Source organism: Manacus candei, unplaced genomic scaffold (assembly GCF_025592945.1).
Source record: "Manacus candei isolate 608988 ecotype Guabito, Panama unplaced genomic scaffold, ASM2559294v1 h1tg000132l, whole genome shotgun sequence".
Taxonomy (NCBI): Eukaryota; Metazoa; Chordata; class Aves; order Passeriformes; family Pipridae; genus Manacus; species Manacus candei.
In genome coordinates, this window is record NW_026138180.1 from 268,564 (window position 1) to 285,240 (window position 16,677).

At 61.0% G+C, this 16,677-nt stretch overlaps 2 protein-coding genes and 1 long non-coding RNA gene across 3 annotated transcripts; 1 reads left to right on the forward strand and 2 right to left on the reverse strand.

The window, feature by feature from the left end:
* Positions 1–1,562: 1,562 nt before the first annotated feature.
* Positions 1,563–6,920, reverse strand: GPD1 (glycerol-3-phosphate dehydrogenase 1). The gene is made up of 8 exons (XM_051771386.1): positions 6,793–6,920; positions 6,158–6,335; positions 5,683–5,823; positions 5,149–5,287; positions 4,165–4,277; positions 3,627–3,860; positions 3,273–3,379; positions 1,563–3,030 (listed from the first exon to the last, which is right to left on the reverse strand). Exons 1-8 carry the CDS (start codon positions 6,831–6,833, stop codon positions 2,934–2,936), a joined length of 1,050 nt encoding a protein of 349 aa, XP_051627346.1. The 5' UTR covers positions 6,834–6,920; the 3' UTR covers positions 1,563–2,933.
* Positions 6,921–7,987: 1,067 nt separating this feature from the next.
* On the reverse strand, positions 7,988–15,388 carry SMARCD1 (SWI/SNF related, matrix associated, actin dependent regulator of chromatin, subfamily d, member 1). The gene is made up of 13 exons (XM_051771389.1): positions 15,224–15,388; positions 14,962–15,149; positions 13,736–13,778; positions 13,524–13,646; positions 12,967–13,089; positions 12,361–12,477; positions 11,924–12,025; positions 11,299–11,460; positions 11,096–11,193; positions 10,524–10,659; positions 10,090–10,212; positions 9,755–9,856; positions 7,988–9,602 (listed from the first exon to the last, which is right to left on the reverse strand). The coding sequence occupies exons 1-13, from the start codon at positions 15,386–15,388 to the stop codon at positions 9,549–9,551; spliced, it is 1,536 nt and encodes a 511-aa protein (XP_051627349.1). The 3' UTR covers positions 7,988–9,548.
* On the forward strand, positions 11,360–11,909 carry LOC127462637 (uncharacterized). Its single transcript, XR_007900513.1, has 3 exons — positions 11,360–11,507; positions 11,571–11,612; positions 11,676–11,909. It is a non-coding gene; the product is annotated as an uncharacterized LOC127462637 (long non-coding RNA).
* Positions 15,389–16,677: the final 1,289 nt, after the last annotated feature.

Here is a 16,677-nt window from a genome sequence, read left to right on the forward strand (position 1 = left end):
CCAGTGCTTTCACAAGGGTCCCAGGGTCATTCCAATGATCCCAGTGCCTTCACAAGGGTCCAGTGCCATCCCAGTGATCCCAGTGCTTTCACAAGGTTCCCAGGGTCATTCCAATGATCCCAGTGCCTTCACAAGGGTCCAGTGCCATCCCAATGATCCCAGTGCCATCCCAATGATCCCAGTGCTTTCACAAGGTTCCCAGGGTCATTCCAATGATCCCAGTGCCATTCCAATGATCCCAGTTCCTTCACAAGGGTCCAGTGCCATCCCAATGATCCCAGTGCCATCCCAGTGATCCCAGTGCCTTCACAAGGGTCCCAGTGCCATCCCAATGATCCCAGTGCCATCCCAATGATCCCAGTGCCATCCCAATGATCCCAGTGCTTTCACAAGGTTCTCAGTGCCATCCCAATTATCCCAGTGCCATCTCAATGATCCCAGTGCTTTCACAAGGGTCCCAGTGCCATCCCAATGATCCCAGTGCCATTCCAATGATCCCAGTGCTTTCACAGTCACCCTTTCCCCCTCTCCTCGTCCTTCCTGCGCCAGCAGCAGCTCCCGGGGCTGCAGCGCCGGGATGTGCTGAGCCTGCAGAACATAATTCCAAATGGCAAAGGGAAGAGACTTTTTATAGCTCCGGAGCTCCAGTGTGGGGTGTCTGAAAGCGAGAGATCCGTGTGCTGGTCCCCCCTCAGGTGAGACTCGGGAGCAAAGTCCCTCTGCAGGGGCTCTGGCACTGGCAGAGCCAAAAAAACCCGCACGAGGGGGATGCACGAAGCATTTCCACCTCCGAGGAGCTCCCAGCTAAACCCAGCTCCCCGCTGGATCCTGCTGCAGCCCCGGGCAGGTGCTGACAGGAGTTTGGGAGCAGAGCTCGGGGATCCTCTTTCCTGCACGAGCCTCATGTCCAAACACTCGGACTCCTGAAAGCACTCGGAGACAAAGGGAACTACAAGTCGTGCCAGCCCTGCAGGAACACGCTGGACTTCCTTTATCCTCCCTCCAAGCTCAAATGAGCTCCTCGGCAGAGGAGGCCGTGCCGGCCCCCTGAATTTAAAGGTCGCCGAGCGCCTGGTGAGAAAACGTGGCTAATAAAAGGCACAGCAACAAGAGCAGTGCCAGCAGATTAAATTCCCCTCACAAGACGCCGAGCGCAGGGCTCGGGGCCCTGCAAAGGTCACTCGGTACGAGGCACCTTCAGAGACACCCGGGGCAGAGCAGCTGGGAAGAGATGAATAAAAGCCCACGGCGTGCAGAGCCAGGACATCAGAGGAGGGGAGGCCCGGGGTGTGTGGGGCACAGTGGGGTCCTGGCCCGGCTCCTGCGGGCCCCAGGTGAGGACTCTGGACCCGGCTCAACGCCCGCCGTGGTCCCGCGGCCAAACTTTAATCCTGGAACCGCCGCTGAGACAAAGCAAGTGGGACACTGTGTGACATAAACAGGGACCTGCAGGGACATTCTTGCTGTTTCTGGGGCAGCACGGGAGGGTGCAGAGCCAGGAGGGAACGGGCAGTGCCCTGTTCTGAGCGCTCGGCGAGTCCAGCAGGCACCAACCCAGCGGCAGCGACGCACCGGAGCAGCAGAGCAGGGAGAGCATCTCCCCTCTCCTCTCCGTGTTTATTGCCAGTTTAAAAGCACAATGCCCAAATGGGGGGCACGGGGAGCCCTGCAGCACTCCAGCATTCCAGAATTCCAGCCCAGGCAGGATCAGTGACCGCTGGACACGCTGGCTCTGAGCAAACACCGCCAGCTCCAGAGGAGCAGGGGGACACGTGGCGTCTGCCTGGACAAGGGGCAAGTTTCACAGGCCCGGCGTGAGGCCCCAGACCTCTGTCCTGCCCTGTACCTGTCGTGGATCACATGCCCATTCCTGCCCCTGTGCCAGCGGGCAGTTTGCAGCATCCCCACGGCAGGGAAGGCGTGGGACCTGCTCCTCAGCTCCCGGCCAGTCCCACCTGGGAGCACAGAGCAGGCTAAAAGCACAGGCTGAAGCGAGCCAGAGAGGGCAAAGTGTGGCTGTGGGTCGTTTATTTAACAGCAACACGACCCAGGTGCCCTGTACCCACCCCCTGGCTCTGCAGGTACAAGGCAGGGGGCACAGAGACTGGGGGGCAGTTGGTCCCTGCAGTGCCAAGCCCCAGAGGACGAAGTGGGACAGGGAGAGGAGTCAGCGGGCGTGGAATTCGCACAGGCAAACCTGTGACAACAGGGGAGTTCCCCGGGGCAGGGGCCAGGTGGGATTGCCAGAGCAAAAGCTCTAAACAAACAAGCCCCAAAGTGTCCCTCTGGAGCTGTGGAGCAGCACTGGGGCAGCAGGAGCAGCTGGGGGTGGCTCGGGAAGCAGCACATGGCAGGGTGGCAAGGAATGCCATTGCCTGGCACTGGTGATGGTTAGAAAGAAGATTCTCAGCACCTCTGGGAGTCCTGAGGAGCTTTGCTCAGCGGGTGGAGCCTGGCAGGGGACTGTGCCCTCTCCACCAGGCAGGGAGGCCAAAAGCAGCAGCAGCAGCAGCAGGCAGGGAAGGGCTGGTGTCACCCAGAGTGGCCCCATGGGGCTAAGAGTGAGGATTTGGGGCACTGTTTGTCCTCCCAGCCCGTATCAACCACGACAGAGTCCTTCCCAGAGCTGAATCCATCACAGCAGGAGGAAGTGGAAGGAGGAAGATGCTCGGTCCCGCTCAGGGCAGACCTTAGAGAGCGGCAGGAACTAAACGAGCCCTTCGCAGAGAGAGGGAGGTCAGCAGGTACCTCTGTGCCAGGCTCAGGCTGGCAGTGTCCAGGGCTGGGGAAGGGACCCTCTGCCCCTTCCAGCACCCTGCCAAGGCTCCCAGGAGACCCGGGCTCCCCACAAAGCTGTGGCAGCAGGTCGGGCTGGGGTGGGCAGGAGTCTCTGCGCGTCCCAGCAGGGCCGGCGGCCTGGCAGGCAGAGCCCCTCACATGTGCTCAGGGTGGTTCTGGAGACACTTGATGAAGTCAGCGACGGGTTTGCCCTCGTAGCAGATCCGGTACACGGCGGTGAAGAGGGGGAACCTGCGGGCAGACGGACACAGAGACACCACAGCTGGCAGGGTCAGGGCACCTCAGCTGCCGCCCTGACGAGCAGGAGCAGGTGGGACAGCGGCACTGGGCCCCATCCAGCAGGAATCCTGCCCGGCTGGCATGATGTGGGCAGTGCACGGATTGCCCTGAACAGCTGAGACACCAAGGGGGGGGTTTCCCCTGCTGCTGCAGGAAAGGGTCGCAGCCCCGGCCCAGCAGATCCCAGCACTCACTTCTCCACCACGTTCTTGCTCTTGAGGATCCGATGCAGCTCAGCAGACGTCTGGGGGCCCTGCAGCTTCTGCCCATTCAGCATCTCCTTCTCCAGCTGCTCGATGGACTGAAACAACCCAGCAGTGAGGAGCTGGGCCTGCAACCCCGACAACCCCACCCTGTCCCTGAGGGTGTTCTCCAAACCCTCCTGGAGCTCTGGCAGCCTTGGGGCCGTGCCCGCTGCCCTGGGGAGCCTGTTCAGCGCCCAGCCACCCTCTGGGGGAAGAACCTTTGCCTGGGATCCAGCCTGACCCTGCCCTGGCACAGCTCCACACCCCCTCCCCTCAACACCAGCCGCTCCCAGCCCCGCTCACCTTCCCCGTCCTGGCGAAAGCCTCGGCGACCTTGCGGTTGCGGCCCCCGTAGCAGGTGGTGATGAGGTCGGCGACCCCGCAGCTCTCCAGGAAGGTGGTGGGGGTGACGGGGCCCTTGCAGAAGAGTTTGGCAAAGCCAATCATCTCCATCAGGCCCAGGCGGATCACGGCGGCCTTGGTGTTGTCGCCGTAGCCCAGCCCGTCGCAGAAACCGGCTCCCACGGCCACCACGTTCTGGAAAACGAGGGGAACGTGGAGGGGTCTGTTCCCAGCAGAGCTCAGGGCTTTGCTGTGCCCACGATTTGGCTCGTGTGGGGATCCTGAGCACAAGCTCCCACCTGTGCCAGTGCCCATCATCCCTCTGAGCGGCTGAACGGGACAGGTCCCTCCAAAGTCTGGCCTTTGCCTCAAAGGTCTCAGCAGCCACAGTGGGGTCTGTTCCCCTGGCAGCCTCTCCCCTGGCAGCCTCCTCCCCAGAGCTCCCTGCAGAGCCCTGCAGGACCCCCCAGTCTCTGCTGGCCAAGCCCTGCAGACCCACCTTGAGAGCCCCACAGATCTCCACGGTGTCGGCTTCCTGCACCACCGACACTCGGAAGTTGGGGGTCTGCATCAGCTCCTTCAGCATCTGCCCGTACTTCGTGTTCTTGCAGCCTGAGGAGACAAAGGGAGGAGAAGGAGGAGGAGGAGGAGGAGGAGGAGGAGGAAGATGATGGGGAAAAACCCCGAGGTAGGACCGTGCTCTCCCCTGCAGCTCATCCAGGGACAGGAACCTATTGCCCAACCGATGGCCGTGGCCAAACATTTGCAGGTCCCCCAAGAGCCAGGCACACACGGCCTGACAGATAAGCAACGCTCAGCCTTGGCACTCCCAGAGGACAGGGACAACCCCTGCTGCTTCGTCAGGCAAGGCACAAATGACCTGCCCAGTAGGTTAAAGGCATCTTCAAAGGCTGCAGATTTGGGGTTGGAGCCTGGTGTCCTGTGGGGGTCCTGTGTGTTCACAGGGACTGTGTGGGCTCTGTTCCACCTCCCCAGCCTCCTGCCCAGCGTGCTGGCTGTTGTTTCACTAAACACAGACACTTTGAATCCCACAGCCTCTAACCCAGCGAGCTGTTGTGCTGGTTTTGGCTCCGTGCATGGTTCCTGACAGTGTGGGGGGTGTTGGAACAGCCACCAGATCAACGTCCAAGCAGCCCTGGCTGGGCAACAATGTGAGATCCAGGTGAGCATCCAAGGAAATGAAGGATGGAACTTATTCCTCAAGTGCCTCATGGTGTCCACCCCTTTAACTTGTGCCAGGCACGGTGCTGGCAGGAATGTTTTAGCCACACAGCTCTGTTGTTAATGAAACGAGTGATCCCATCATAAACCCTGGGAATGAGCTCAGCCAGCTCCTAGGGAATCTCCTGCCTTCCCAGGGAAAAGAGCCAGCTCAGCCAGCAGTCTGAGCTGCACTGTGCCCCCCACTTTGCCTCTCGTCACAAACGAAGGCTGCTAACGAGGAGGGACAACGGCTCCTTACCAATGGTGGTTTCACAGAACTTCTCATCTGCCACCTCATTGGCAAGGTTGGCCCCCATGAGCACGGTCATCTCTATTCCCAGTTTCTCATGGATGATGTCCGAGATCAGCCTCAGCCCATCTGGTCCTTCGTCCACGCCCTGGGAGACGACCAAGGACAGAGGTCACAGAACCACCGGGTCAATCAGGCTGGAAAAGACCTCTGAGATCACCGAGTCCAACCTCTGAGTGATCACCACCTTCTCAGGGAGACACGAGCCCCTCCTGGACACCTGCCCCCCACCCCAATCCTGCCATTCCCTGTCCTGCAACGCTCCCACTGTGATCCCGACGTGCTCCTCACAGATCCCCCACCTGCTCTCACCCTTCCCCACCAGCGCCTCCAAATCCCCACAAAGACTCTGCCCCCACCCTCCCCACATCCCCCCATCACCCCAGAGCCCATTTCTGCCCCCAAATCCCAGGAGATTCCCTTTGCAGCCCCCTCCGAGCCAGGCTGCTCCCGGCTCCTCCCCGCCTTGGCTCCCGCTCCCACCTTGATGAGCGACATCCCCACGGCCTCTTTCTTCACGTGGCCCTTGAGCTGGTCGCAGATGCCGCCGATGAACTGGTGGGGCACCACGAACAGGAGCACGTCGGCCCCCGCGCAGGCCTTGAGCAGGTCCGGCTCTGCCACCTGCCCGGGGACCGGGAAGGGAAGGAAGGGCCCCAAGTCACTTCATGCACCGAGGTCCCTGCCAGGGCTGGCAGGGGCTGGAGAAAGGCTGGAGTGGAGCGGGATGGTGCCAGCTCGGAGGCAGCCACATGGCCTCCAGCCCAGCCCGCGGGACGCCAGAGAGGGGGGGACACAAAGGTGGGCAGCGAGAGCAGCCAGGGCTGCAGCTCATCCAAACGCCGATCAAGGTCAGCAGGAGGGGGTCAGCGAGCCCCACACATCCCCTCCCTCACACCCCAGCGGCCCCCCAGAGCCATCAGCTCTGCCCCTCGGAGCTGGCAGCCCCCACACCCACCACGTTGGGGGGCAGTTTGTGCCCGGGCAGGTACTTGACGTTCTCGTGCTCGGCGTTGATGATGTCGGTGAGGCGCCGGCCGCCCACCTCCTCCTGCAGCACCCACATGTTCACCTGGCTCTCGAAGCCGCTCAGCCGCGCCGCGTTGGCGCCCACGATCTTGGCGATGGCAGAGCCCCTGCGTGGGCACAGCGGGGCCGTGGGCGCCGGGGGAGCACAGGGCACTGGGGGAGCTCAGGGCACTGAGGAGCCCAGGGCACTGAGGATTCCAGGGCATCGGGAGCCCAGGGCATCGGGGAACCCAGGGCACTGGGGAACCCAGGGCACCGAGGAGCCCAGGGCACAAGGGGAACCCAGAGCATCGGGGAACCCAGGGCATCGGGGAACCCAGGGCATCGGGGAACCCAGGGCACCGGGGGAGCTCAGGGCACCGAGGATTCCAGGGCACCGGGGAACCCAGGGCACTGCTGCTCACCCTGGGACCTGGTGCCACCGGGGAGCCCAGGACACCGAGGGATCCCAGGGCACCGGGGAGCCCAGGGCACTGCGCTCCCCCTGTGACCGGTGCCACTGGGGGGGACAAGGGACCGCGCCGTGCTGGCCCGGGGGGACCCGGGCGATCCCGGCGTGCTCACCAGTTGCCGGAGCCCACGACGCAAACCTTCTTGCCACCCATGGCGGTGCCAGGACCGGGGCGCTGCGGGAGCCGGACCCGCCGCCCGCTATTTCAAGGGCGCCCCGGAGCAGGGGCGGCCCCCGGTCCGCCCCCGGCCCCGCCTCGCCCCGGGGGCACCGCGGGCACGGCCGGGGCTCCGCGCTCGGGGGCGAAGTGCGGAGACCCGGAGCGGTTCGGATCCCCGGCACAACCGGGAGTCACTCGCTGAATCGCGGAATATCCCGAGTTGGAAGGGACCCGCGAGGATCAGGATCCACCCCGACAATCCCACCCTGTCCCTGAGGGCATTGTCCAAACCCTCCTGGAGCTCTGGCAGCCTTGGGGCTGTGCCCACTGCCCTGGGGAGCCTGGTCAGTGCCCAGCCACCCTCTGGGGGAAGAACCTTGTCCTGAGATCCCCCCTAACCCTCCACGGCACAGCTCCAGCCCTCCCCTGGGTCCTGTCCCTGCTCACAGGGAGCAGAGGTCGGAGCTGCCCCTCGGAGGAGCCCGAGGAGGTCTTTGAGTTGTGCCTGCCGAGCCTCTCCCTCCTTTTCTGCATAAAAGCATTTCGTTCTGTCTTCCTAAAAGTGCCATTTTGCCCCCAGGTAAGGAGTAAGAACCACCTGGTGCGGCCCCAGGACTCAGCTCCTGCCTCAATCACAGCCTGAGGCAGCAGCTTTTTCCTCCTCCTCACAGAGGATCCTTTCCTTGCCCCAGGGGCTCCCAGGTTTGCTGCGAGGCATTTTCAGTTCTGTAAACCACCAGGGCGAAGAGAACAATTCCCCTTTTGCATCATTTTAAACCCTTGCACGTAAACTTTAATACAGTTTCCTCCAAATTCTGCCCGAGTCCCCACGGGCCCGTAACAGGCTGGGCACTGGGCAGTTCAGGATTTATTAGCCCTGGCCACTGGATTTCCAGCTCTGCTCTTATTTTGTTTAGCACAAAAGCACTTTGCAAAGGCTTAGCAGAGTGTGCAAACCAGGAGATCCCTCTATGGAGGGCTCGCTATAAAAGGCCAAAATATGAGGAACATTTTCTCTCCAGTCACTTAACCCAGCTGGCTTTGAGAAGGAAAAAAAAAAAAAAAGGGAAGAAAGTGGAGATAATCCTGTCCTGTCACTGGAGTGTCATCCCCCATGGGGAGCTGCCAGCACGAAGGAGGAGGACAGCTTCCTTCACAGGAGTCTTTTATTAAAACTGGGTGACGTCTACAAGGGTACAGTACAAAAAAAAAAAACAAAAAAAAGATTTGGTCCATGGAAAAAAACCGTAAATATTCAGTTAAGAAAAGCAGTTACTCTGCAACAGCTACGTTTGCCTACGCAGGACTCGGCATCCCTCACGTGGGAGTACCCTGAGGAGCCAGGGGCTGCTTCTCCAGCACCAAACCCTTCACCCCAGTACCACAGAGGAGCGTTTCAGGAGGGCAAAGGAGAGCCTATTACTCACAGACATGTAGTTACACAGACACGAGGAGCAGCAGGGCCACCCGGGCACTCCCAGCTCACAGCAGCCCCCTCGGAGGGCTGGGCAGGGAGGGGATCCTGCAGCCATCCCAAGGGATAGCTTGGTATATCCCAACTCTCCAGTCCATTTGCATTGTAGTCCCGAGCAGAAACACCGGGGTTGGGCTGAAGAGGAGCCTGTTTTGTGCTCCTAAGCCTGACCACCAGTAATTCATTCCATGAAGAGGCATCGGGGCTGCTGCTCCCCACAGTAAATCTATTTGTACATTCCTGAACCATGCTGGGCCCTATGGCAGCCCCGGGACCTAAAACTTGACTAAAAACCACAGGAGCTTCGCCATGGAAACACCTGCTAACTCACATATGCTTGGAAAAAATGTCCCTTCCCCAGGACTGTCCTGTTCCACACGAAGGAGCCTCTGGTCCCCACAGCAAGTGACACAGGACAACTGCCCCAAAGCAGTGAGCCCACAGCACTGTGTCCATGCACAGCCCCAGGCAGCTGCTGCATCCCCTCTCCCTGCTCCAGGGAAAACAAGCAGCCACGTGGTTTGCTGGGAACCCACGTGTAGGTGTCTGAAGGGCAGGGAGTTGCATCACCCCAAGCTTCCAGAGCCCTGCAGGAAGCCAAAACCTCGTCTCCCTGTGACCCCAGCCCAGGACAGCCCGTCACAGAACACGAAGGGAACGGACAGGGAAAAAGGGAGAAGGGAAGGAGCAATTCTCTACACAGTCCAGTAACCTCCTCGAGGAGGGGAGTGACCTGTGGGGCAGCCCCAGTGCAGCAGCACCCTCTGAGGAGGGGGGGTCAGGGCAGGGAGGTATGTCAGCCCACGGCATCCTGCCCACGACAGCGCCTGGCACGGGCTGTAAAACGTGGCAGGGAAGAGCCCAGCCACACCTTAGAGCAGAGCCAGGCTTCCAGGGTGCCACAGGGGAGGGACGGGCTGGGAGGAGGCTCCAAAGTCAACTCTGGCTACCGGGGACACTACGGAGTCACGGGGAGGCTCCTGGAAGCCTTGGGGCTGACAAGGCAACAGTCAGGAAGAGAACCAGGTAGAAATGTGTGCTGGGTGGAGCCTGTCTGCTTGTCACACCCCACTGAGAGGAGAGCCCCGCTGTCCTGGACTTGCCCCCAGCAGGGACAACGCCAGGAGGAGGAACAGGGGCCTCGCTGCTGGAGTGGGATCCTGGGAGCTGGACCAGCGAGCTCTGCAGCTCTGTCTCCACAAACAGCCGTGCTGCTGGGCAGGAGCAGGGCAGCCCTATGTGTTCCTGATGCCCAGGGCCTGCTCCAGTTCCTGCCGTCGCTGCTGCACCTGCAGGAGAAGCCAAGTCTGTAACTGCTGCTGGGGCAACACCACAGCACCCAGCTGGCAAAGGCTGGGCTCAGACTGGGACCCTTCCCCTGGCAGAGGGCACCCCGAGGAGTGACAGGCAGGGAGAGGGTCCCCTGCTTGGGGACACCCACCTTGGAGTAGAAGTACCGGCACACGGCCTCCTGCGCCCAGGGCTGGAAGTAGAACTCGGCTCTCCGCTCCTCCTCGGGGTTCCCAACGACGTCAGTCATTGTCTGCAGAGCACAAAGGGACACAGCAGCAGCTCAGGGAGTGCAGAAGCTCTGGCTGTGCCCAGCACACCCTCCCCTTTCCTCTCAGAGCGCTCAGGTCACGTTCTCGCGCTCGACTCCAGTTCCAGCCTCGCTTTCCGAGCAGGAAATTGCCTCTCTGTGTCTCTGCGGGAGCTCGCTGTAATGAGGGGAGCGTGTGACTGGATCCACCTTCCACACCAGACAAAGCTTTTTACCTTCAGGTCCCGGCACTGGGACTGGAGCCAGTCGTTGATGAAGCCCTGAGGGTCCCGGGCGAAGCTCAGCATGAACTCGCGCTGAGTCTTCAGCTGGTTGATGGTCTCGATGGTTTCGTGGATCTGAAGGGCACAAACACAGGAGTGGAGCTGCTTGAACGAGGGAAAGGGCACAAACATCAAAAAGGCAAATTCTGGCTGGCTCACACCTGTCAGAGGACTCTCAGTTCCCGGTTTCCTGCCCTAAATATTCCCCAATTTTCCCACGGACCGTTTGCTTTTAAATTTACACTCCCAGGTGCAGCCACCAGTTTGTGAGCACGGCTCACCCCGCTCCAGCTTCCAAACACTCCTGTCCTGTCCAGGTTCACCTGCTCCAGAGACACTTCCCTGCCCAGCTCCAAGCAGGGCAGACCCCAAGAAGCTTTTCCTACCTTGTTATCCAGAGCAGCAATTTCCTGCTGACTGGCTGTGGAGAGCAGAAAGGAATTCATCTGGGTTTTCAAGGTGTCATCCACCTCCACATCAATGTCATAGCAGGCTGTTTTCTTCTGGTCATTTGGGTCAACACTGGGGACACCCACAAAAAGGCAGAGTCAGGGAGCAGCTCGAGAAAGGAGCCAAAATGAGTCAGTAGGTCAAGAAAAAAGGCAAAATCTGGGAGCAGTCCAAAGGGAAGTAGCTCAAGGAGCAAATGCAGCTCCTCTGGGATGCTGCAGCACGTGGACTGCAGGCAGGGACAGGGACAAGCCGTGCCAGTGTCAGCCTCAGTCCCAAAGCACTAGCAGTGATTGCTCCAGGCAGGTTTCTGTCCACTGCAAAGGACAGCATGGATGTGGGAAAGCCTCTGGAAAAGAGGGATGTGGTAACAGAGGACGTGGTAACAAACAGATGACAGGTTAACACGGGAGCTGCTGCTAAACCCAGGAGGTATCACACCATCCTCCTGTGATCCTTCCTCACCCAGCCCTCCCTGGGAAGGGGAGTTCCCGTGGAGCAGCCTCACCTGATCACGTGGTTGATGATGATGGGCTCGGGGGGCATCAGCAGCGCGTGGAGCCTCTGGGGGATTTCGGAGAACTTCATGCGCTGGGACTCGAAGATCTGGGGCAGAGACGGGGGGCTCAGGGGGGGCTCAGGGCAGCCACCCCCTGCCCATCCCACCCAGCCAGGGCAGCTGGGCCAGGAGCTGCTCCAGGGCCCCCTCACCTGCTGCAGGTACTTGTCACAGATGACGAACTCCCGCTCGTGGGGGTCCTGCAGCTTGTGGGTCTTGATGTACTGCCAGAGGGCCTGGATGATGACGGGCCGGGTCTGCGTGTGGATGCCCAGCAGCCGAGCCAGCCGGGGGTCCAGCTTGAACTGGGGGGGCTGCATGAGGAGCACGGAGGGCTGAGATGGTGCCAGGCACTGGTGAGGTGGTGCCAGGCACTGCTGAGATGGTGCCAGGCACTGGTGAGATGGTGCCAGGCACTGGTGAGGTGGTGCCAGGCACTGGTGAGATGGTGCCAGGCACTGGTGAGGTGGTGCCAGGCACTGCTGAGATGGTGCCCAGCACTGGTGAGATGGTGCCCAGCACTGCTGAGATGGTGCCAGGCACTGGTGAGATGGTGCCCAGCACTGCTGCTCCCAGCACGGGACCGTGGAACGGTTTGGCTTGGAAGGGACCTTAAAGCCCCCCCAGTCCCACACCCCTGACACATTTCTGCTAGCCCAGGTTGCTCCAACCCGGCCTTGGGCACTTCCAGGGATCCAGGGGCAGCCACAGCTTCTCTGGGCAACCTCAGGGCCTCCCCAGGCTTCCCAGGGAGGAATTTTTTTCCCCCTGCCTCACCTGGTAATCCAGCATCAGCAGGACGGTGCAGCGCACGTTCACGTCCCCCGGCCTCTTCACCTGGAAGCCGTCTGTCTCCTGAGTCGTGGCAGTCCTGTGCCACTGGGACAGGAGAGGGGATTCAGAAACACCCCCCCAAGTGTGGTGCCTCCCCCTGCACCCCCTCTGCTCCCGCTGCTGGGCACCCAGGAGCTTCTCCAGTAAATCCCACTTGCCCGGAGAAAGCTCAAATTATTCCCACTTGAAATGAGAGTTAAAACATTTATTCAGACCCTCAGCAGGGGAGAGGAAAAGCTTAAGGGAGGATTCAAGGAGCTCCTGTCTCCCAGGAACCTCGGGGATCCCCCACCTCCCAGGGGCCACAAGTGCTACACACAAACCCCACCAGCTGAAACCCCGCCCCACGCTCAGAGATAACAGAGCAAAAAGCAGCTCACCTCTACTAGGTGATTGTCAGGGCCATACAGGTCTTTGTCAAGCTCAATGACCAGGGATTTAAAGAAGGACGAGAACTTTCTTTTCTGCTTGGTGGCATCGTATTTGGACAGAGCAGACTGCAAGCAACACAGGGAGGAAGAGGGGTTAGGACAGCAAGTCTCAGCCCTCAAGCACCAGCCACCGTGCATGACAGCTCCTGTAAGTTCTGAACACCTGAATCCCCCAACGTGGGCTCGAAAAAAATCAAAGTTTCCGAGTCAGGAAAAGGGAAAGGCTGGAGTTAAAGATGAGCTGGCGGGAGCGAAACCCCTCAGCGGGTACGTACAATGCCAGGGCCCTGGTTCTCAAGAGCTCTGGGGACACTGAGCTGCTCTCACCAGGGATTCTCACAGCTCTAAGAACTTTGGACAACTCATTGTCCCGCCATGGGGATACCCATCGGTCTCCAGGCTGGGCTCTCGCTCTCGTCACCACCAGACTCCTTGGGAAACAGAGACGGGAGGAGGAGATCAAGCCCCAGCTGCGCTCTCAGACACTGAGAAACTTGGTTTCAGTGCCAGTTCCAGAGCCAGGGTCTCCTCTGAGGTGGGGTGATTGCCACTTACGTCCTCCAGCAGCCTCCCTTCCACCCTCAGCTCCCAGGAGGCCACGGTGCCCTCGCCGTCCTCCGCGTCCGACTTGGCCGGGTTGAAGGTGTTGGAGATGAAAATCCGCAGCTTCCGCTTTTGCTGCCGGGAAAAAGCATCGGCTCAGCCTCAGCTCTCACCTCCAGGGCTCCCTCCTCCTGCTCCAGGCCTTGCTAAAACTCAGCTCAATGTTTTCAGCTGCCTCACTTCCCCCCTCTCCCGAGCGGCTGCTCCCACTCCCAGAGTGCAGGTTCCTGACATTCCACACTCACAGGACAGGAGGAAAAGCATCAGCTCAGCCTCAGCTCTCACCTCCAGGGCTCCCTCCTCCTGCTCCAGGCCTTGCTAAAACTCAGCTCAATGTTTTTGGCTGCCTCACTTCCCCCTCTCCCGAGCAGCTGCTCCCACTCCCTGCCTGTGCCCAACAGGTTCCCGACATTCCACACTCCCAGGACACGACCCCTCCGTGCCCTTCCTGCTGCCTGGAGCCTCCAGGAGCCTCCACACCCTGGAGATTTGCCCTGCACTCCCCCTACCTTGATGGGGCGTTTCAGAGCCTCCTGGATATCCAAGCGCTTCCTCATGATGGTCTGGTCCAGCTTCCTCTCGAAGGCCAACAGGTCCATGTAGGCTTGGGATTCAGGCACCAGCTCCCGGATCTGCAGCCAGGCAAGGGTGGGAATTCCCATCAACCAGCTCCCCCAAAAGTGCCCAGGGGCTCCCTCACCTCCCCCTGGCTCCCACTCACCCGCTGAGGGAGGATTTTGTCTGCCATCTTCTTCTTCTTGGCGCTGCCGGGGGGGGAAAGAGGCACAAACAGGTGGGAAAAGGGGAATGGATCTGGCCATGGGAATTCCCAAACCTGTAGCACTGACTGAGCAGGGACTCACCAGTTACCTGAGCCCTGCAGCACTGACTGACCTCAACCTTTCCCATCCCTCCGAGCTCTTGGAAAGGGGTTACACTCCTTGGAAAATGGGTTACATCCCTTGGAAAGGGGGTTACATCCCTTGGAAAGGGGGTTACATCCTTTGGAAAGGGGGTTACATCCCTTGGAAAGGGGGTTACATCCTTTGGAAAGGGGGTTACATCCTTTGGAAAGGGGTTACATGCCTTGGAAAAGGGGTTACATGCCTTGGAAAAGGGGTTACATCCTTTGGAAAGGGGGTTACATCCCTTGGAAAGGGGGTTACATCCTTTGGAAAGGGGTTACATGCCTTAGAAAAGGGGTTACATCCCTCAGATAGGGGGTAACATCCCTTGGAAAGGGGGTTGCATCCTTTGGAAAGGGGGTTACATCCTTTGGAAAGGGGGTTACATCCTTTGGAAAGGGGGTTACATCCTTCAGATAGGGGGTTACATCCTTTGGAAAAGGGGTTACATCCCTTGGAAAGGGGGTTACATCCTTTGGAAAGGGGGTTACATCCCTTGGAAAGGGGGTTACATCCCTTGGAAAAGGGGTTGCATCCCTTGGAAAGGGGGTTACATCCCTTGGAAAGGGGGTTACATCCCTTGGAAAGGGGGTTACATCTCATGCCCTGGGATGCCCATCACGCCTGGGCCCACGTACCCAGTGGCCTCGGGACATCCCCACTGCCCCAGGATGGTCTCAGGATGCCCAGGGATGTCCTGGGATGGTCCCACTGCCCGCAGATGTCCCCGCTGTCCCAGGAATGCTCTGTGACATCCCTGCCGCCACAGGATGTCCCCACTGCCCCGGGGATGCCCCGAGATGTCCCTGGATATCCCAGCTGCCCAGGGATGTCCTGGGATGTCCCTGCTGCCCGGGGATGCCTCGGGATGCCCTGGGATGTCCCCTGTGCCCACAGATGTCCCCACTGCTCCAAGAACGCTCCGGGATGCCCCTGCTGCCCTGGGATGTCCCGGGGATGTTCCCAGTGCCCCAGGATGCCCCCAGGATGCTCCCGGGATGTGCCCATACCCCGGGACGCCCCGTTTCCCCCCGTCCCTTACTTGTGGTTGCGGTTGGGCACCGCCTGCGGCTGCACCTGCTGGAGCTGCTGCGGCGCCGGCCGCTTGCGGGCCTGGTCCAGCCCGGCCTGCGCCAGCGCGGGCCGCACCGCGGGGCTCCCGCCGTAGCCGGGCGGGCCCATGGCCGGGCCCTGCGGCGCCAGGCGGCCTCCCGGTAACATCCCGGGGCGCTGCGGAGAGAACACACCCGGTCAGCGCCCGCCGCGCCCGGCCCCGCGCCCCGCCCCGCGCCGCCCCGCCTCACCGGGTAGGCGGCTCCGGGCAGCGGCGAGCGGTACAGGCCCTGCCCCGGCGCCGGGCCCATGCGGACCGCCCCGCCCGGCGCGCCCGGGCCCAGCGCGGCCCCCGGAGCGGCGCCGCCGCCGCCGCCGCTGGCGGGCCCCGCCTGGAACCCGGCCCGCGCCGCCATCTTGTCCCGCACAAAGGGAGCGGAGCCGGAAACGGCCCCGCGCGCCGCGCGCGGGCACGCGGGGAGGGGCCGCCCCCCAGCCCCGCCCACCGCCGGAGGCGCCCCCTGGCGGCGGGGAGGACCGCGGGGAGGACCGAGGGCGAAGGGATTTGGGGTGGGAACAGGGGTTTGAGTTTGGGGGCACAGGATCCAGAGGGATTTGGGGTGGGAACAGGGTCTGTGAGGGGTGGGATTGGGGGTGTTGGTCCGGGGGGATTTGGGATGGGAACAGGGTCTGTGAGGGGCGGGATTGGGGGTGTTGGTCCGGGGGGATTTGGGATGGGAACAGGGTCTGTGAAGGATGGGATTGGGGGTGTTTCCCTGGGGGCTCAGGGTCTGTCCCTGAGGGATGAAGGGCTCCAACATCCAGACGTGGCAGGGACTACTCTCAGCATTCCGGGATCAAGCTGAAGGAGGCACAAATGCCCGTTCCCATCTCCCCTGGGGTCCCACAGGGAGCTCCACGGGAAAGGGAAAGGCCACTTTTTGCAAGTATTAACATTAAGTTCCCATCCCCTGGAGCTCAGAGCGAGGAGGGACACAAACCCAGCCGGCGTTAACCCACAGCACGTTAATTAAACAATTAGTGATGATCAGCTGACGAGGGCTGACTCCAGCTCAGGGGGTCCCAGCACGGGGATGCTCCAAGAGGATCAGAGGGATTGGGGCAGCTCTGCTGGGAGGAAGGGCTGGAGAATTGGGATTGTTCAGCCTGGAGAAGGGAAAATTGGGGTCACCTCATTGTGACCTTCCAGGACCTGAAGGGAACCTGCAGGAAAGGGGGAGAGAGGCTATTTCCAAAGGAGTGCCAGGACAGGGGGGAATGGGTTCAAAGTGCCAGAGGGCAGGGGTAGGTGGGATATTGGGAAGGGAATTCCTCCCTGGGAGGGTGGTGGGGCCCTGGCACAGTTTCCCAGAGGAGCTGTGGCTGCCCCTGGATCCCTGGGGAGTGTCCCAGGGGAGGTTGGACAGGGAATGTGCTGAGCAGGGGCAGCTCTGGCTGCAGTTCCTGGGGTTCATTAACACCCTCCTGGGCTTCTCCTCTCCTGCTCCCATTCCAAATCCCTCCCCGTGGCCTTTGCGGCTCCAGCTCGGGCCGGGAGGGGTCAGAGCTTTGTTCTGCTTGAAATGCAAAACACTCCCCTGCCATTTCCAGGAGCCACGGGGACAGGAGCAGAGCCAGGGGACGGGGAGGGGCTGGCATTTCGGTGTTCCCTGCCCGCTCCCACTCCCCGGTATTCCATCTCCAC